At 54.0% G+C, this 18,735-nt stretch overlaps 2 protein-coding genes across 9 annotated transcripts; both read right to left on the bottom strand.

Moving 5' to 3' along the window:
* Window positions 1-2,040: 2,040 nt before the first annotated feature.
* ALDOA (aldolase, fructose-bisphosphate A) lies at window positions 2,041-7,649 on the bottom strand. 5 transcript variants are annotated; one of them, XM_086375042.1, is made up of 10 exons: window positions 7,524-7,649; window positions 5,336-5,490; window positions 5,011-5,137; window positions 4,714-4,925; window positions 3,801-3,855; window positions 3,510-3,670; window positions 3,093-3,176; window positions 2,802-2,976; window positions 2,438-2,637; window positions 2,041-2,348 (listed from the first exon to the last, which is right to left on the bottom strand). In XM_086375042.1, the coding sequence occupies exons 2-10, from the start codon at window positions 5,474-5,476 to the stop codon at window positions 2,253-2,255; spliced, it is 1,251 nt and encodes a 416-aa protein (XP_086231168.1). In that variant the 5' UTR covers window positions 5,477-5,490; window positions 7,524-7,649; the 3' UTR covers window positions 2,041-2,252. The 5 variants fall into 5 exon arrangements, with proteins under 5 accessions (XP_086231168.1, XP_086231170.1, XP_086231171.1 ...); XM_086375044.1 differs by lacking the exon at window positions 5,336-5,490 and having other exon boundaries at window positions 6,503-7,649; XM_086375045.1 differs by lacking the exon at window positions 5,336-5,490.
* Window positions 5,337-15,620, bottom strand: LOC147345173 (uncharacterized). 4 transcript variants are annotated; one of them, XM_086375067.1, is made up of 8 exons: window positions 15,437-15,620; window positions 14,932-14,967; window positions 13,836-13,979; window positions 13,429-13,584; window positions 8,232-8,641; window positions 7,884-7,967; window positions 7,524-7,601; window positions 5,337-5,490 (listed from the first exon to the last, which is right to left on the bottom strand). In XM_086375067.1, exons 2-5 carry the CDS (start codon window positions 14,935-14,937, stop codon window positions 8,528-8,530), a joined length of 420 nt encoding a protein of 139 aa, XP_086231193.1. In that variant the 5' UTR covers window positions 14,938-14,967; window positions 15,437-15,620; the 3' UTR covers window positions 5,337-5,490; window positions 7,524-7,601; window positions 7,884-7,967; window positions 8,232-8,527. The 4 variants fall into 4 exon arrangements, with proteins under 4 accessions (XP_086231193.1, XP_086231192.1, XP_086231191.1 ...); XM_086375066.1 differs by lacking the exon at window positions 15,437-15,620 and adding an exon at window positions 15,184-15,295 and having other exon boundaries at window positions 5,337-5,563; XM_086375065.1 differs by lacking the exon at window positions 15,437-15,620 and adding an exon at window positions 15,197-15,295.
* Window positions 15,621-18,735: the final 3,115 nt, after the last annotated feature.

Genomic DNA, 18,735 nt, shown 5'->3' with positions numbered 1-18,735 from the left:
GCTGATAGGGACCTCAAACTCAGGGAGCTGGGGCACCGCCTTGTAGCTTTAGGTTACAAGTTTTTGTTTACCTGTTTTAATGGACCTCCCCCCAGTACTGATCCCTCGTGGCTAAGTGATAAAGAATATGTTTGCAATGCAGACCTTGGTTCGATCCCTGGGTTGGCAAGATCCCCTGGGGAAGGGAATGGCAACCCACTCCAGTATTCTTGCCTGGGAAATCTTATGGAGGAGCCTGGTGGGCTACAGTGCATGGGGTCGCAGAGTTGGACACGACTGAGCTACTAACACTTTCACTTTCCCCCGTTACAATCCGTGAGAGATGGAACTTGGTCCTGTTCACACTTGCAGCCCAGTGCTTACTTTGAACAAGGCTGGACCCAGTTGGCATACACAAGTATTTGTTCAGTGGGTGAAGGAATTCCAGTCTCTTTCCAGGGTCCCAGAGAAATCTCTGCCCTGGGGACCTTGGAAATTAGAAGCCAAAAGGACTCCACGTTCCCCACACCAAGTGTATACCTCAGTCAGCATGACCTCCCTGATTCCAGAATGGTCCCTTGAACTCAGCTGCTTATTGTCTGCAGTTTTGTTGGTTGTTTTGAGAGGGAACCTGGCTAAAAGAGGTTAAGTAACTTGTTCACAGTTGCATATCTAAGAACTCTGGATTTGAATCAAAGTTGATTTGAACCCAGGAAGCTGTGTCCTGAGTTCTAATTTCTTCACCTTCTGCCACTTACTCTTTCTGGTGTTCATGTTGTCGTTATAATAAAAACACCTTATACTGGCATTTTAAGTCCTCTGCTTCCCTAGTTTCTTGCTGCAGGCAGAGGAAGTGACTGGTCTTTAAACAAACTTCTTGGTGCTAGAGGCCTTTTGGAATGTCCATTTTGCTATCTTCTATGGCCCCTCAATTTTTATTTGCTTTACTTCAGACTGTTTCACAGAGAGCTGAGTGAGGCTAGGTACAGCTGGCGGATTTGAAGGGACACTAGATACAGTTCGGTTTTGGATGGAGGCAACAGATGCAAACGTGCAGAGAAAAGGAAAGGACAAAGTTCTTAACTCCCAGGAGGTGCTAGGTTTCTATGTAGATGACTCTATAGGGCTTCAGTAGGCGCAGAGATCAAAAAGATGAAAATTTTTTTTCTTCCTCTAGAGTGGAGCTCAGACAGGATAGAGTTCACATCAGGAAATTTGGGCAGTGGCAGGACTAATGCAGTCCCTGGCTATTACTAGAATCTTTAATACCTGAAAAGATCTGATGTCGTAAGTGTACTCCACAGCCTGGGTGAATGGGCAAGGGTTCCTGGCATGACATAGGGTAAGTGCAGGACCCTCATTCTGGCTGCATTGAATGCAGAAGCCACAGAGGTTCAATTCTTAACCTGGAACCTGAGCGCCACAGTTCTGTTGGTACACATTTGTGTGTCTGTGTTGTTGATGTGGGTGTTAGGATCCCAGGTTCTTCAAGGGGTTCCACAGCTCAGAAGTCAGCCCTTCTCCTTTTAAAGATGGGAAGACTGATGAGCTCAACAGCATTAAAGATATGCATTCATAATCTTGTTTCAATCAATAAATTTCCCAGAAAGATGTCCTAAGGGAGAATTGGGAATAATAGCCTATTCCTACAGAATACTTATCATGTTGCCCAGTTTACAGATTCAGGACAGCTTACTTTTTGTCAGTGGCTATTTTTTTGTGTATGTCACAGGGGCCTTCTATACCTATGAGTTCTGGGCCTAAAACTGAGGCTGAGGCTGCAGCCTCCTAAGAATGGCAGTTACACACACACTTCCTAACTGTAAAGGCCTTATCAGATGCTGCTGGTAGAAGGAGCAGAGCACTAGCTAGTTGGAAGAAAATCCACAAGCTTTTCTCATGAAGTCCCGGGTAAGCATCAAACAGAGTACTAAAGGAGCCCATCTCCTTCACCCACTTTTCTGCTCCAGAAAGAAGAACATAAAGCAAGGGCTCTTCTCTGAGTTCTGCCACCTCCCCCAGGCCTCCCCTGCCCTAGAGACCACAGACATGCACACCAGATTCCCCCTTAAATAGCTGTTTATTGGCAGTAGGCTGGAAACGGTGGAGTTAGCGTACACAGACAACACCAGGCACCAATGTCACAAGGAGGCAAGAGTGACGGGAAAGAGCAGCCTGGAGCCCCAGATGAACCCCCCCCCCCTTCTTCAAGAGTGAGTGTGGGAGGGGACGGGGCCTGGAGTGTTGAGGGGGCAGCCTTAGAACACGTCGGCTTAGTAGGCGTGGTTAGAGATGAAGAGGGACTCGCTGGCTGCAGCCCCTGCCTTACCACTTGGGGTGTACTTTCCTTGGCAGGCAAGGCTGTTGGCCTAAGAGGGGAGAGGAGCCAGAGTGAGAAGGTCCCTTCTCAGAATCCCATCCACCCCAGCACCCTGCCCGCCTCCTGACCCATCCTTACCAGGGCTCGCTTGACGTATTCTTCCTGGGCAGCCTTCAGGTTCTCCTTCTTTCCACCCCAGGCCTTCAGGGCAGAGGCCTGCAGGGCTCGGCCATAAGAGAAGGTCAGGGCCCACGGCTTCAGCAGGGGGCACTTGTTGATGGCGTTGAGGTTGATGGATGCTTCCTCCTCACTCTGGCCTCCGGACAGGAAAGTGATCCCTGTAGAATGAGGGGGTGACATGGGGAGAGGGGTTGTAGTCAAGCAACCCAGGGGACTGGAAGGAGGCCCTAGAAGCTGACCTGAAAATCAAGACCACATGGGCACAAGGATCACGGCTAAGTCCATCTACCTCCCAGAGGTCAAGATGAGGAATGGGTCTCACCAGGGACAGCGGGGGGCACTGTGCGGCGCAGCGCTGTGACAGTTGCCATGGCAATCTCCTCGTGAGAATATTTCTGGGTGCAGGCGTGGCCTGGGGTTACCATATTGGGCTTCAGCAAGGTGCCTTCCAGGTAGATGTGGTGGTCACTCAGAGCCTTGTAGACAGCAGCCAGCACCTACAGCAGGGTGGGACCGAAGTGGGGTGAGGTGGAGTTGGGGGACGAGGGTCACCCCAGGGGCCCCGGCCCAGCTCCCTAGCCCACCTCACTGCCCAGGCAGGCAGGCCACCTACCTTCTCGGTTACATACTGACAGCGTTTCAAGTCATGGTCCCCATCAGGGAGGATCTCGGGCTCCACGATGGGCACAATGCCATTCTGCAGGGTGAGGGAAGGGTAGCAGTGAGGCCTCCTAACCCAGAGCCCCACCTCCAGCCCTCCACAGCTATTCACCAAGATCTTATCCCCAGGACTCCTGGCTACACAGCCCTCCCCACTTCAAAACAGATCGGAGGAGATTAGCTGTCTCCACAGATCCACCCACATAATCCCTCTTCTGCCCTTCTGTTTGCAGAGCCCTTCGTGGACGCAAGCCTGGAGCTTGGTGAGGATTCGGAGCCTTGGGGTAAGCTGGCAGGTGGGTGGCAGGCCAGCTGCCACACTGGAATGGAATTAGGTGGGACGTGGCCTGCTGGGGACCTACAGGCCCACCTGCTGGCAGATGCTGGCGTAACGCGCCAGGACGTTGGCGTTTTCCATGATGGCAAGGGAAGAAGGGGTGTGCTCCCCGATCTTCAGCACGCAACGCCACTTGGCAAAGTCAGCTCCGTCCTTCTTATACTGGGCACAGCGCTCCGACAGCCCATCCAGCCCTGAAGAGGGGATGGAGGGGTCAGAGCCAGCCAGCGGAGGGGGCAGGTGGCTCCCACATGGCCTGGGCACCCAGAGGGGTACTGACCAGGGTGGGCTGGTTGGTAGGGCCAGGAGCTAAGCGGTTCTCACCTTGGGTGGTCGTCTCGCCATTTGTTCCTGCCAGGGGCACCACACCTTTGTCTACCTGCGGGGGTGGAGGGCAACAAGATAAGATGGGAGGTGGTCTCTGGTGCCCTTTTTTCAATCTTTGATCAGGGAACTAGATCTCACACGCCGCAACTAAAGAACCTGTGTTCCGCAACGAGGATGGAAGATTCCGTGTGTCGCAATGAAGACCGAGCGCAGCAGATAAATAGTATTTAAAAAACAACAAAAACTCTTGCTCTATAGCCTTTTTCTCCTCTGTAGCCCCACCCTGTCCCAGCTTTACTTCATCTCTCAAGTATCCTTCCTGGTTTGCCAGTGTTTCACTTAGCCATGGTATCTGGTCCCAAGAGGCAAGATACACACAGATAAGCTTGAATTCTACCATTTACTAAGTGTGAGCAAAACACTTCATGGCCTTGAGCTTCTGGTTTTTCAATAGTATAAACATAACCTGTGGCTTTTAAAATCACAAAGATTAAAATGCCAAGCAAGTCCCATAAGTTACTGGCTTCTTACACACAATTTGGAGGCGATCAGGGCAGACTCCACCCAAGTCTCCCCACCCAGTTCATCCCCACCACGACCCCTGCCTGTTATCCTGGATTTCCTTGCCCCTCATCCATCTCACTGGGCTTCCCAGGTGGTGCTAGTGGTAAAGAACCCGCCTGCCAATGCAGGAGACACAAAAGACGCAGCAGGTTCAATCCCTGGGTGGGAAAGATCACCCGGAGGAGGACATGATAACCCACTCCAGTATTCTCGCCTGGAGAATCCCATGGACAGAGGAAGCTGTGGGCCATGGTCCATAGGATTGCAAAGAGTCGGACATGACTGAAGCGACTTAGCACATGCACATTCGTCTCACATCTCCCACCCCAAGGCCTAGCCCCCTCACCTTGATGCCCACGACGCCGCCCTTGGCTTTGATAACTTGGGGGAAGGGACGCCCATCATCGGCCTTCTGGTACAGCGTCTCGTGGAAGAGGATGACGCCCCCGATGCAGGGATTCACGCGGTCGTCGGCAGTCAGCAGCAGTTGGCGGTAGAAGCGCCGGTTCTCCTCAGTGTTCTCGGTGCCAATGGACTGCAGTCGCTTGGCAATGCTCCCTGGAGGAAAGCATCACATGGGAATTAAAGGGGTCAGCCCTTCAACCCCACCCCGGACCCTCCTCCCCCTGTGCCCTGCCCGCACCGGTGGACTCATCTGCGGCCAGGATGCCCTTGCCCGGAGCCACAATCCGGTGAGCGATGTCACAGAGCTCCTTCTTCTGCTCCGGGGTGAGTGCTGGGTATTGGTGGGGCATGGTGCCTGTCAGTGCCTGGGCGGAGGAGACACATGGGGGAAGGCTAGTTAGTGGAGTCTTCCCCTGGTCTCCCAACCAGCAGGGCCCCTTGCCTGGAGGTCAGTGGAAAGGCTCCCTACCTCCCCTGCCCAACTCCCGGCAGGTTTCGGGTCACTTCCTGCCCCAGGCTCTCCCTTACACCCAACTTCCCTATAGTAGGCCTGCCTCCTGTACCTTTCCTAACTCTGTTTGTTTCTGGGTGTTACCCAGCTGAGGGTGGGGTTGTATATTGGCATCTGGCCTAAAGGAATAGGCCAGAGCCATGGACAGGCAGGTCATGTGGAAGCTGGACCCTTCTGGCTTGCGCTGTGCCATGGGGGTCACCTTGCCTGGAAGCAAAACCAAACCGGAGTATTTTGGAATTAGAAGTTGTGCCGAAGGCAGAAGGCCCAACGTCCTCATCTGTAAGAAGCCAGAGAAGGGGAAAAGGCTGTGTTTCAAGCCACACAGCAACCCAAGGGCCTGATCTGAGATTAGAACTCAGATCTTTGGCTACGATAAGAGTGTTCCTTCCAATCCACCTGAGATCCCAGGGCTGGCCCAGGCTCCATTGCCTCAAGGACACCCCAAGGTCAGGCTGCTCCCCCCAAGGTGGGGGAGGATGTCAGGAAAAAAGTGGTGGTATGGGGTGGTCCTCGGAAGCCCAGAAAAGGGCGGCGGAGGAAGCCTTAGCCCGGGGTGGGGGTGGGGGGAGGAAAGGAGTGAGGGTTGCCCTCACTGCTCATGCAGGGTAAGAGAACGTGGAGGAGAGGCAAGCGCCCCACCCCTTCCCCTGAAAATGCTCCTGTCTGCTCCGCGGCTGCAGCTGTTCCAGGCTCAGAATCAAGGTCACCCGATAAGGAAAGATAGGGAAAGTGTTAATGGGGCCTCATGCGCTGCCAAGGGATTTCCCCTCCTGGCCAGGGGCACCCGTCTCCCAGGACAGGGACCAACCACCCGCTTTTGGGAACCCTGAGGCAGTAAATGAGCTGGCTCCCACCCCTCGATGCCTCCTAGGATCCCTGCAGAGGCAAAGGGGCCATCATCTTTGCACCCGGAGTCCTAACAAGAAAAGGGGTGCGAGGAACGGCCCTTCATCTCGCCTGGCTTCCTTCCTCCCCGCTGTGACTCAGCGCGCGGAGCGGTCGCTGCGTTGCGCAGCAAACCCAGGGAACTCAGGCTGGAAGAGTCCGGGAGGCCCGGCTGGGAGCAAATGTGTGGGTGGTGGCGGAGGAGGAAGATGCTGGGGCCGCGTTGGGGGGCTCCGTGCGGACGCCCGACCCGCGTCTGCCCCGCGTCTGCCCCCGGGATCCTTCTCCACGACCCCCTCCCTGACCTTCGCACGTGGCGAGAGGCGCTCACCTGGCACAGGAAAGGGGCGGGCTGGCGGGGCGCAGCGGTGGAGGGCTGGCGGAGTGGACTGAGGGGGCGAACGCGGCAATCGTCACCAGGACTCTGGTTCGGCGGCGCGTTCCAAAAGGAACGCAGCCTATTCTACTCCCGAGGCGGGGCGCAGGGGCAGGCGGGCAGGAGGTGGTTCCCGGCCTTATAAAGGCACCGCTCCGCCCCCCGCCGGGTTTTTCCCTTTGCAGGGGGCCGGAGGCGCCCAGGCGTCCAATGGCAGGCGAGGAAGTGTGCGAAAGGCCGCCCCCGAAAGGCGAAGCCGGGAGGCGGCGCTTGGGCGGGGACTGTCCGGCGAGAACCCGAGCCCTTCCCCCTCGTTCCCCCTCGGACGTGACTCGGGCCACATCCCGCGGGTCGCCAGGGCCCTCCCCTCCCTCCTCTCCTCTCCCGACCCCCCTCCCCTCCTCCTGGCGTGCTTCGGGGCGCCGTGACTCAGCCGATTTTTGGGCCCCGGAGGAGATGAGAATGGGGTGGGGTCGGAGGAAAAGCGGGTGGCAGAGCCCGAAAACAGCGAAGCTCAGCTTCCCTCCCGCAGGCCTATCGGGCGGCCCGGGGCAGCCCCAGCTTCCGGCGGCACTGAGGCAGCGAGTGTCACATTGTAACCGAATGCAGGGGCCCGGCGACTGCCCGCCCCGGCTCAGGAGAGGGCGGCGCGGGCAGGCTCCCGGAGCGCGAGCCGGCGGCAGTTCCGGGTGTCCCGCCCGGCGGGTATCCCCGCCGCGTCCGCGCTCCATCCCGGCAGGTCCGGCTCCCGGGATCGGGAGAGCCAACGTGGCCCGCGAGTGCGCACGCGCCCGCCGCCCTCCCGCGGAAGCCGGACCCGGCGGGAACCCGCTCGGGCCGCCACTCGGCCCGAGCAAGTCTGGGGATGTGAGACCAGAGTCCTTGCAAAATTCCCTGGCGCCGACTTCCCTCTCCAAAATCAAATCCGTCCCCGGCTGTCGGCCTCCCAGATCCTTTCTGAGCCTCCCCATCCTACCGGCCGGGCGGGTCTCCCCTCTTAAATCCCGGAGCCTTCAGCCCAACTCCAACCCTGCTCCGTCCGACTGGTGCCCACCTGTGAGGAGGAAGCCAAAGGAGCGGGCGAGCCTGGTCAGCAGCGAGTGAGCCAGGCCCCGCCCGGGCTGGGTTATAAGGCAGCTACCCCCTCCCCCCAACCGACCTTCTCCGGTGACCCCTGCCCTTTGCTCGCCATAGATCCCCTGGCAGGGACCTATATTTAGGGAAACCTGAAGCCCCTGACATTCAGGCCAGCGTGGGGCCTAAAGTGAAGGATGGGGAAGAAGCTTGTGGGCCTGCCTATTTTGGGGGTGGGGGGAAGGGCCCCCTGCCCACTCACCGGTACTTCAGAGATTTCTTCCTTGGAAATCCAGACTGAGGCCCTCAACAGGCTGTCGAGAGAAATAAATCTCTGGACAGCGATCTGTGAGGAAGGAAGGAGGGGTAAGAGGACTCAGACCTGTGGCCTTCCTTGCCTCCTCCTCAGATACCCCCTCCCCTGACTCTGGGCCTCACACGGGCTGTCCTGATTCTTCAGAGGCAGAGCACACAGGCAGGCACTACACTCACACCTCAAAATAACCAAGAGTCCATGGACAGGGTGTGCCTGGGGTAACCCTACATCCTGATAGTCAAGGCTCAAGTTTGTCCCATGCTCTGGATGGTGAGCAGTGTCCCCCAACCTCACCTTCAAATATGATCAGTTACTTGGGGAGAGGGAGTCAAGGGCAGGGGGACCTGCTGGAGCACCAGCCCCTCTCTCTTCTGGCCCTGCAAAGGGGCTGCTGTCCTGCTCGCCAAGGGCTCTGTGAGTCCCGCTCTGCAGGGAGCCAGGCTCTCCACTGCTGGTTCCCAGGTCGGTGAGCTGGGCAGGCCATTTGTGGTTCCAATGGCCTGGAGAAAGGTGTCCTGAGTCCCCTCAGGGAACAGGGCCTGTGGCCCCTGGGGGCTGGCCACTCTCCAAAGAGCAAGGACCCGGGATCGTCATCGGAGCTTGATCTCAAAGCAAAGGCAGTTGAGGCTCTGGCAGTCAGGAAGTTGGCACGCGCAGGCACAGTCGCAGAGCGGGCAGCAGTGAGGGCAGCGAGGGGCCCAGTCCTGCGGGAGAGGAGGGTGGGGTGAGGGAGGTGGGCGAGGGAGGGGGACCAAAGCCTGGAGCTGTTTCCTTTTCAAGGGAGAAGGGAACAGAGAGGCCTGGAAAGTCCCACTTGCCCAGTGGATCAGAGGGTACCATCCACCACTCATGGGAACAAATCAGCTCCTTGTGATGTTGAGAAATTAGCCAGGAGGCAATGTTCCTAACAACTGGAAGGAGCTGGAAGAAGCCATTTGTGGGGGAGGTCATTTCTTCTAGGCTTCCCAGTTGGCACTAGTGGTAAAGAATCTGCTTCCCAGTGCAGGAGACGCAGGAGACTCTGGACACTCGAGTTCCATCCCTGGGTTGAGAAGAGCCCCTGGAGGGGGGCATGGCAACCCACTCCAGTATTTTTGCCTGGAGAATCCCATGAACAGAGGAGCCTGGCAGGCTATATAGTCCATGGGGAAGCAAAGAGTCAGACCCGACTAAAGCAATTTAGCATGCATGCACATCCTTTCTTTCTTCCCATCTTATAGATGAGGAGACTGAGGACCAGAGATCAGTTAGCCCTGGCCCCACCCTTACACCCCAATGTTCAGCTCAGAGATGGTTCTATACCCTTACGACCTCATACAATTGCAAGTCATTAAGACAGGGAAAGCACACACACTCTATGATGAAAACCACCTGCTGGTTTTGTGGATTTCTTTCTTGGCCTGAGACCAAGCTGGCTGTCATTCACCCTCCATTTCTGAGCACCTACTCTGTGCCAGGCACAGACTGTGTCCATGAATGATTTTAAAAAGTCTTTCTAGTTTTCCTGAAAAATGGTAATTTTCATATTTAATTTTTTTTTACTATTTAAAGGGAGTCACATTTCTTTATCAGAATCTTGAGTAGAGGGCCTCCTTACAAAAGAGGAAATGAAGGTTCAGAGAGGGAGTGATCATGCAAAGGAATATATTAACTAGGGAAGGGGGCTGGGATAGGTCTGGGCCTGCCTGCTTCTAGCCCTGAGATCCCGCTTTGATCCCACTGCTTCCCAGGGCGGTGAATACCAACTTCTTTCAAGCTTGCCTAAGGCAGGGACAATTCACCTTCTATCTCCACTGACCTACCAGGGGACTCAGGCTCAGCAGGTGCCTGAAATACAAATGAACGTTGAATGAATGAATCAATCAAAGCATGTCATTTTTCCCTCTAGGCAAAGAAGAGGGGAGGCAGAAAGTCTGCCTCTCATGGAATAGGAACAGCATGTCCTTAGAGACAGGAAGGGAGAACCGGTCTGCTCCAATCCACTCCTCTCCTGCCGTGGGACACGGACGATCTGCCACTGCTCCAGGCATGGACTGGAGTCAGGCCAAGTGGCTGGAGTGGGTCACACCCAGGATGGGTGACAGAAGATTGGCTCCTTGAGGCCTGAGGCAGGGCTAGTGACAGTCACAGTTGCACAGCTCAATCAGACTCCGGGCCAAGCCAGGAATAGGGAAATGACCTTTAGAAGAGCTTAGGTTTTGGGGTGCGGTGTCAGATGACTGGTGAGATCAGATATCACTAGGGGCTCCGGTGAGGGGAGGGTGCATTGGCCCCTGCCAAAAGAATTCTCTAGGAGGAAGCAGAAGTATATCATGGCGGAGGGGAGAGAGCGAGGCGGCTTCCTTGTGTGTGATGGGGTGTGGTTTGGGGGCGTCTCTGGGGAGTCCTGCTCTGGGCTGAAGTCAGCTCTGTGGAATTTTGGAGGACTGCACCATCAATCTGTGTGCAGAACTGGGGGCTGAGAGAGGCCACACTGCCCTCATCTCAGAGGAAAGGGTATTAAAAGCATTTCTTGGCTCTGGCCCCCTGGCAGGGTTTGGCTCTAGTCATTAAGAACTAGCTAATGGATATTTCGACTCTCGCCGGCAGCCCTGTGGCTTCTGCAAGGAACCTGCTTTTTAAGCCCTTTTTAAACAAGGGCTCTGCATGACCGTTAACCCTCGTATTTCTCTAGTTTTTCACTCTGATTTCTTTCACTCTGGGGTTGTAAAGGCCAGCCACCGTTACTGTTTGGAGCTCGGGGTTTGAATCTAATTCAGGCCCAGGTTTGGCCGATTTGTGATTTGACCCTCAGTTTTCTCATCTCTTGGAGAAGGGAATGGCAGCCCACTCCAGTATTCTTACCTGGAGAATTCCACGGACAGAAGAACCTGGCAGGCTACAGTCCATGGGGTCGCAAAGAGTCGGACACAACTGAGCAATTAACACACACACACACTTTTCTCATCTCTGAAATGGATTTAGGAAGTAGAACACCTCCTTCACAGGGTCACTTGGGGAATCAGTGGAAGGCATGAAGCATGGTGCCTGGTACACAGTGAGTTCTCACCAAGGGGAGCTCTTCTGGTCACAGCTCTCACCCTTGAGCAGTATGATGAATACATATGTTGCACTCTAACCCTGCACTCTAACCCTGGTGTATGTGTCTGCCATGTAAGAACTTGCTAAAGATTCGCAAATTTCAATCTCATTCCAAATCTACTGGGTATGGGGCCCGGATGCCTGGCTTTCTGTTTAAGTCTCATCCCTGCTTTTGATCACACCCGGCGCTTAAGAACCAGAACTGTCCCGGATTGCATCATTTCTCACACTCGAATGTCACTGCCTACTTATTTCTCTCTGTCCTTTGCAGGAATGTAAGCCCCATGAAGGTTAGGGCCACACCTATCTTGTTTCCACTGCACCCCCAGGGCCCAGCACAGTTCTTCAACAGTAACTTCAGAAGTCTTTGGTAGTGTGAAGTGTTAGTCTCTCAGTTATGTCCGACTCTTTGCGACCCGGTGGACTGTAGCCTGCCAGGCTCCTCTGCCTATGGAATTCTCCAGGCAAGAATACTGAAGTGGGTAGCCATTCCCTTTCTCCAGGGGATCTTCCCAACCCAGGGATTGAATCTAGGTCTCCTTCATTGCAGGTGGATTCTTTATTGTCTGAGCCACTAGGGAAGTCTCAACTCTTTGGTAAGTGGATAAATAAATGAACGAATGAATTAGGCCCTCATGACACACTTGTGAAAGATGTAGCGCAGTTGAGTTTCTCCCATAGAGAGAAAGAGAAACCTGGGTTTTTGTCTTGGCCCGGCTTGAGGCCTCTGTGTGCCCCAACTTCTACAGCTGTGAGAGGCAAAGGCTTTGGAATATTTGCAATTGCTTTTGGTACCATAAGGAAACTGAAGAATACAGAGGCCTTACTGTGCTTTGTGGAAAGACAGCCCAAGGATGGAATGACCCCACCCCACCATTCATTATTCTAGAACCTGTCCTGGCTCTGGCAGAAGCTGGGTAGGATCAGGCCCTGTAGTTCTCCTGACTTGGATGCCCCGCAGCCCTGGAGGGGGCAGTGAGAGGAGTCAGTCCCTCCAGACAGCACACCTCATTCTCAGGGAGGAGGAGAAGCCCTTGACCACTCCCTTCCTACAGACAGAAGGTGAAGGGAGTGGGGTCCCCAGGGCAGGGAACAAGAAATCATTTGTAAATAAGCATTTTCTGTAAAATAGGAGGTTGGAGGACCCAGGGTCTTCTCCTTTTTCCCCTTGATCCCTGGAGCCCAAGCCCTGGGCCTCGTCTCTGCGCTACTCCTGAGAAATCAGAAGCAGATTATATCTGAAAGAGGAGAACTCCTTGCCCTGCAATTGATTTTGAAACTCAAAACTTCTTGCAGGAATTTGCAACTGCAGTCTGCCCAAGTTCTGCTTGGGCTTTTCCCCTCACTCTTACCTCCCTAGAGAAGGTCCCCATTTCAAGGGCAGGAGCTTTGCTGTCTAAATCTCTGAGCCCAAAATAAGCATGGCCTAGGAAGGTGGTCAGTGACACTTAACATCTTTAAAGCCACAAATGCAAAAACAGCCTGTCCTCTGTGAGCCAGGCTTCTCCCTGAAGGTTCTGTTTCAACACACGATGGAGCAAGTTGCTCTGCGAGACTGTCCTGTGGAACACTGAAGAAGCAACTAAATGCCCCTGAGCCAAGTTATGCCCCCTGCAAAAGGAGGTTAAAAGCATGGACGGGTAGCCAAGGTGTGATGTCAGGTTAAAAAGGGCAAGTGGCAGTTGGGAGGAAATAGTAGGTGTGGCATACATTTTGTAAAAAAGATTTATTTGGTTGCACCAGGTCTTAGCTGTGGCATGTGAGATCTAGTTCTCTGACCAGGGATCGAACCTGGGCCCCCTGCATTGGGAGTGCAGTCTTAGCCACTGGACCACCAAGGAAGTCCCTGTGGCATACATTTTTACCCACAGTGAAATACAACAGTGATATCACTGTATGTGTATTAGTATATAAGGGACACACACCAAACATAGTAACCTTGGTTAGCGGGCTGGCTTATAAAGTAACTTGTACTTTCTATGTATTTCTACATGTATACTTTGTAATCAAAAAACATATGTACATAAGAGTTTTAAAAATACCCAGCTCTGGAGGTTGTTAATGAAGTTGCACAGTATCTAGAACATTGTACTCACTCCAAGAACAGAAGGAGCTCTGTCTGCTTTAACTACCATTTTCAGAGGTCGCAGTATGCCCTGCATGTTACATAGGTCACCCTTCTCCAGCTACTGCCCTGTTCTTCTTTCTCCAAGTAGCTTTCGTTACCAGAAAATATCTGATATGTTGTTGTTTTCGCCTGTCTCCACCTGACCCAGTACCTGGAACTAGGCCTGGCCTAGAATAGGTGCTCCGTAATAAATTTTGTTGAACCGAAAAAGAAAAAAAAAACGAATGCACTGAGAGTACCAGGATCAGGACTCAGGGGCCAGGGGCCAGGACGAGAACTCACAGCTTCGGCGGGCTGGGGGCAGCAGGCATCCAAGTAGCGGGCTGGGCTGGGCAGGGGGAAGTCACAGGCTTCGGCGCAGGTCTGGCAACAGTCTTGGGGCCTGGAGGCGCCTTGCTTCCTGCAGGGAGAGCTGCAGTCTGTGCAGCAGCCTTGGGCCTAGGAGAGGGCACCGCTCAGGATCCCGGCCAGGTGGCGGGTTGGGAGGGACAGCTGAGTCTCGGTTTTGGAGAGAGGAGCCAGAGAAGATTCAGCTGGGGAGAGGAGAAGAGGGTCTCCTGGCCCAGGTGAGAGGCCGATATGGAGACTAAATGGCAAAGGTGTCTCAGGGTAAGAGCCTGCAAATGGGGGGACAGGCTGACCTCTTCCCCTGTCAGGGCCCACCCTCCAGCCCCCACCAGGCCCCTCACCAGCAGGCAGTGCCTGGTCAGCAGCACAAGACCCAACAGCAACAGATAGATGCCCACGGAGAGCACGACGATGGCCGGGATGGGGAGCAGCAGGGAGGGGCCGCTGACGGGAGCCGGGGTTGGATTCCACGGGCTAGAGGAGGCCTGGACAGCACAGGAAGAAAGGGTGACGAGACGTGGAAGGGCTGTGGGGACACGGAAACACCAGGAGGGACACAGGAGGTAGCTGGGAAACAGGGAGGAACAGCCACCATGTGGTGCGGAGAGAGTAATAGGGCTACACTGTCTGGGCCAGGAAGAGCCCCTGGAGAAGGACATAGCAGCATGCTCCAGTATTCCTGCCTGGGAAATCCTATGGACAGAGGGGCCTGGTGGGCTACAGTTCATGGGGTCGCAAAGAGTCGGACACGATAGCAACTAACATCTTCATCTTCGTCTTGTCCCCAACCCTGCCTTTTCTCTCGTCATCCCCATTTCAGCGCCATCAGAGACCTGTTGGTCATTCTAGACTTTTCCAAGACTTATCGCTCTTCCTTTCAGAATGCCTCTCCAAACAGACCTCTTGTCTCTGTTTCCGTTGGACTACTCTACCACCCTTCAGCCCACAGTACTGGCCTCTGTCTTGCACTCTGCAGTTAGGCTCCTTTCCATACCAGCTGTCCTTGAGTATCCCTCCCTCCCTGACAGTCCATCAGTGGCTCCCACTGACTCGGTCCAAACTTCTTATCTCAGTGACAAAGGCTCTAGTCTAGCCCTGCCTGCCTCTCCCTCTGTCCTCCATTATACTCCAGCCATACTGAAGTCCTGGCAATTCCCTGGCCTCTCTTTCACATCCACGTCTCTGCCCACGCTGTTCCTTTTTCCTGGGATGCTTTTCCTCCTTGATTTCCTAACTCCTCATCTTGCCAGAGTGTGGAGTGCCCTGCCTTGGCAAGGCCACCCCTGCACTCTTTCTGTCTCACAGCTCTTGTCCTGAGCTGGAAGGGTCTATGTTGGGTAAAGAGCTCCAGTCCAGGCGCCAAGGAAGGCAACGTCAGGGTAAGTTAGGGGTGCCGAGGGGACCGCGCCAGAGAGGAGTACGGGGCCTAAGACTCACGTCCATGGGGCAGGACACTGCCGGTCAGTCCAGGAGCTGCAGGGGAGAGAAAGTCCTGGGCCTCAATGACTGAGAGGGGCCATTGGGCTCGGGTGCCCGTTCTCCTCCTCCCATTTCCCCTTTGGGGAAACTGAGGCCCAACGATGGTCTCTGGTCCGAACAGTGAGGATCGCGGGTATGGGACAGCACCTTCTTCGAAGGCCCCAGCCCGACCCTCCGTTTTTCCCTAAACCCCGGGCTCCCTCCACCGACCTAACCCCATCACCTGCGCCCTCGGGGCCACAGGCAGGTCACGGATTCCGCGTCTTTCCCGCTCCAATCCGCCGTGGCGGCTGCACCGCCCAGAGGCCTCCCGCCGCTTCTCGCTGTTGCCATGGAGATGAGAGCACAGCTCCTACGGCGGCCGCCCAGACCCAACATTCCTTCTCCGCGCCTCGCTTCCCTCTTCCTATCTGTGGGCATCAATTCTTTGTAGTAGCGATCCGCTGGACTTTCCCGCACTTACTGAGTAGAAGGGGCGAGTTCCCGCCGCTACACGCCTGGCTCAGATCTACATCGTGTGCTGGGTCCTGCAGCGCCACAAAGGCCAGACTGAATCCCCGGGCTTTGCCGCCAACTGGCTGTGTGACTTCGGCCGAGTCACCGCGCCTCGCTGAGTCCATTTTCTTCTCTGTATAAAGAGGAAACGCCTGCCTCCCAGGGGTATTGTTAAAATCAGAGCTACTTCTTAATGGCATAGAATTATCTAATATTTTTTCAACCTGACCCCCGATCTTTATTGACAGTGCCCAAATTTAAGATTCATCAATCTGATCTCTTCACCCTTCATATCACTATCAGGGTGATTTCCTCCCATCCAGGTCAGATCTTGTGGCTTTTCAATTTTTAACCCCCCAAAGGGTTCCCCACTGACTCCAGGGTAAAGCCCAAATGCTTTAGCCGACTGTCCACACCATCCACTCTAGGTACTGTCTATCTTCGGTTTATTTACTTATTTATAATTAATTTATTTATTTGGTTCCACGAGGTCTTAGTTGGACAGCTGCACGTGAGATCTAGTTCCCTGACCAGGGATGGAACCCGGGCCCCCTGTATTGGGAGTACGGGAGTCTTAGCCACCAGACCACCAGAGAAGTCCCCTGTTGTTATTGTTTAGTCCCTAAGTTGTATCCAACTCTTTGCCACCCCATGGGCTGTAGCTCACCAGGCTCCTCTCTTCATGGGATTTTCCAGACAAGAATACTGGAGTAGGTTGCCATTTCCTTCTCTAGGAGATCTTCCTGACTCAGGGATCTAACCAGCATCTCCTGCTTTCTTTACCACTGAGCCACCTTGGTTTATTCATTCATGATGTATCCAACAGGGTCCCAAGCACTGCTCTAGGCTTTGGGACCCTAGCAGAGACTAAGGCACACAAATTTCCAGCCCTGGTGTTGCTTATTTCCACTGATCAGATCATTTGTAAACAAAATTGTTTTGTGCCCCATCAGCTCATTCATGTTTCCATCATTAGGTCTGCTCAAGGTTCCTTAACCGGTGTATAGGGTTTCATAGCCGCTATTCCCTCTACATAGAACACCCTTCCGTGGTCTCCCCTACCCCATTCCCCTACCACCAACTAACACCCTCATCCTTTGAACCACTGCTCAGTTTTGCCTCGGGGTGGTCTTCCTGCCTGCCTTAGGCAAAGGTGACTGCTTTGGGTACCATATACAGACGGCTGTTCTAGCACTTATCACAAGGTACTGAAATTCTTCATTTTACTGCCTGGCTCCTCAGTTAAGACTGCAAGTGCCTGGGTCTGATTCATCTTCATATCCCAAGGCCTAGCATTTAGTTTGGCTTTGGGGGGGGCTCCACTGAGTACTTACTGATTCTATGAATGAATAGAATCAAACCAATCAGGTAATGTTATCCAGATGTCCTGGTTCCCTTGGCTCTTCAGGCACTTTGACCTCCCACTTTCTTGCTGACCTTTTTGATTATCCACACGTATGCTGTGCATATGCACACACACATGCACACTCATGTAAGCACACCTCCCTCAAAGAGGCCTCAGACCTCACCCTTGGTTACTGCATCCTGGCATGTTCCCCTGAAAGCAACCCAGTACACCTACTTCTGTGCACATTCTCTGCCCCGATATACCTCACCATGGCTGCTGCCTGAGGAGTTTCCTGCACCAGGAGGCAGCCACAAAAATGGCCAGGGTCAGGACTTCCCTAGTGGTCCGGTGGCTAAGACTCTGAGCTCCCAATGCAGGGAGTCTGGGTTTGACCCCTGGTCAGGGAACTAGATCCCACATGCCGCAAGGAAGTTCATATATCACAACTTGGGAGAAGGCAATGGCACCCCACTCCAGTACTCTTGCCTGGAAAATCCCATGGACGGAGGAGCCTGGTAGGCTGCAGTCCATGGGGTCACTAAGGGTCGGACACGACTAAGCGACTTCACTTTCACATTTCACTTTCATGCATTGGAGAAGGAAATGGCAACCCATTCCAGTGTTTTTGCCTGGAGAATCCCAGGGACGGGGGAGCCTGGTGGGCTGCCATCTATGGGGTCGCACAGAGTCGGACACGACTGAAGTGACTTAGCAGTAGCAAAGATCCTGAATGCTGCAACTAAGATTGAAGATCCCACATGCCACAACTGAGACCTGGTGCAGCCAAATAAATAAATATTTTTTTTAAAGGAACTTCCCTGGCAGTCCAGCGATTGGGACTTTGCCTTCCAATGCAGAGTACACAGGTTCAATCCCTAGTCAGGGCGCTAAGATCCCACCTGTCTGTTGGTCAAAGTGCCAAAACATAAAACAGAAACAATATTGCAACAAATTCAATAATGACTTTTAAAAAAATGACCCACATCCAAAAAATTTGGAAAAAAAAAAAGAAAAGGAAATTGCCAGGGGAGAGACCTCCCTGGTGGCCTAGTGGCTAAGACTCCGAGCTCCCAATGCAGGGGGCCGGGTTCGATCCCAGCTCAGGGAACTAGATTCCACATGCTGTAAACTGAAGATCTCGCATGCCACAGTTAAGACCCAACAGCCAAATAAATAAATATTTTAAAAAGAGAGAGACTTCCCTGGCAGTCCAGCGGCTAGGACTTTGCCTTCCAATACAGGGGGTGTATGAAATCACCAGGGTCTGTGCCCCTGGTTCCCAGGTCTCCCCTTACCCCTCGACCACACTGAGAAGGTCCCACTGGCTCTGCCACCCCAGCCCACTCAGAGAGAGCTTCAAGTCCAGAAAACCCGAGTCTAGCTGTTCCCAGTGTCACCTCTGTTGAATCTAAGTCTGGGTCAGACTGCCTGCTTAGGGCTGTCTTCTCGTCTGCCCTTATCTTTGCAGAATCCTGAGACCCAAGATGAAACCAGTTCCCACCTCAGACCAGGAAAAGGCTTCAGGTGACACAGGGCCCCGCCCTCCCTTCACCTCCTGCCAACAGAGAGATGTCAGCCTTGGCAAGACCTCTGGACACATCCATGGGCTGCAGTGGCCAAACTCGCCATGGATGGTATTCTGTTCTTACCACGGGCGCATACATTATGCAGGAGGGTGGACAGGGCACCAGGGCTGCTCTTTGCAAGGCAAGCCAGGAGGAGGGGGATGAATGCACTCCTTTGCCAGGGCCCCACTTCTACCCACATCACACCATTCCCTGGAGGCAGGGAGAAACTGACTTCACAATAGCCAAATAGCCATAAGACCTCCCTTTACCTAAAGTTCAAAGCTGGCAATATCAGATAGCCTCACCTGTAGTTTTACACTGGCCCTGGGAAAGACAGTAAAAGATTGTGTC

The sequence above is a fragment of the Bos grunniens genome, chromosome 25, assembly GCF_055505025.1.
Source record: "Bos grunniens cultivar Pamir isolate PY7600 chromosome 25, Bosgru_T2T1.0, whole genome shotgun sequence".
NCBI lineage: Eukaryota > Metazoa > Chordata > Mammalia > Artiodactyla > Bovidae > Bos > Bos grunniens.
Note: the sequence above shows the minus strand (reverse complement) of the source record. Positions and strands in the feature narration are given on the sequence as shown.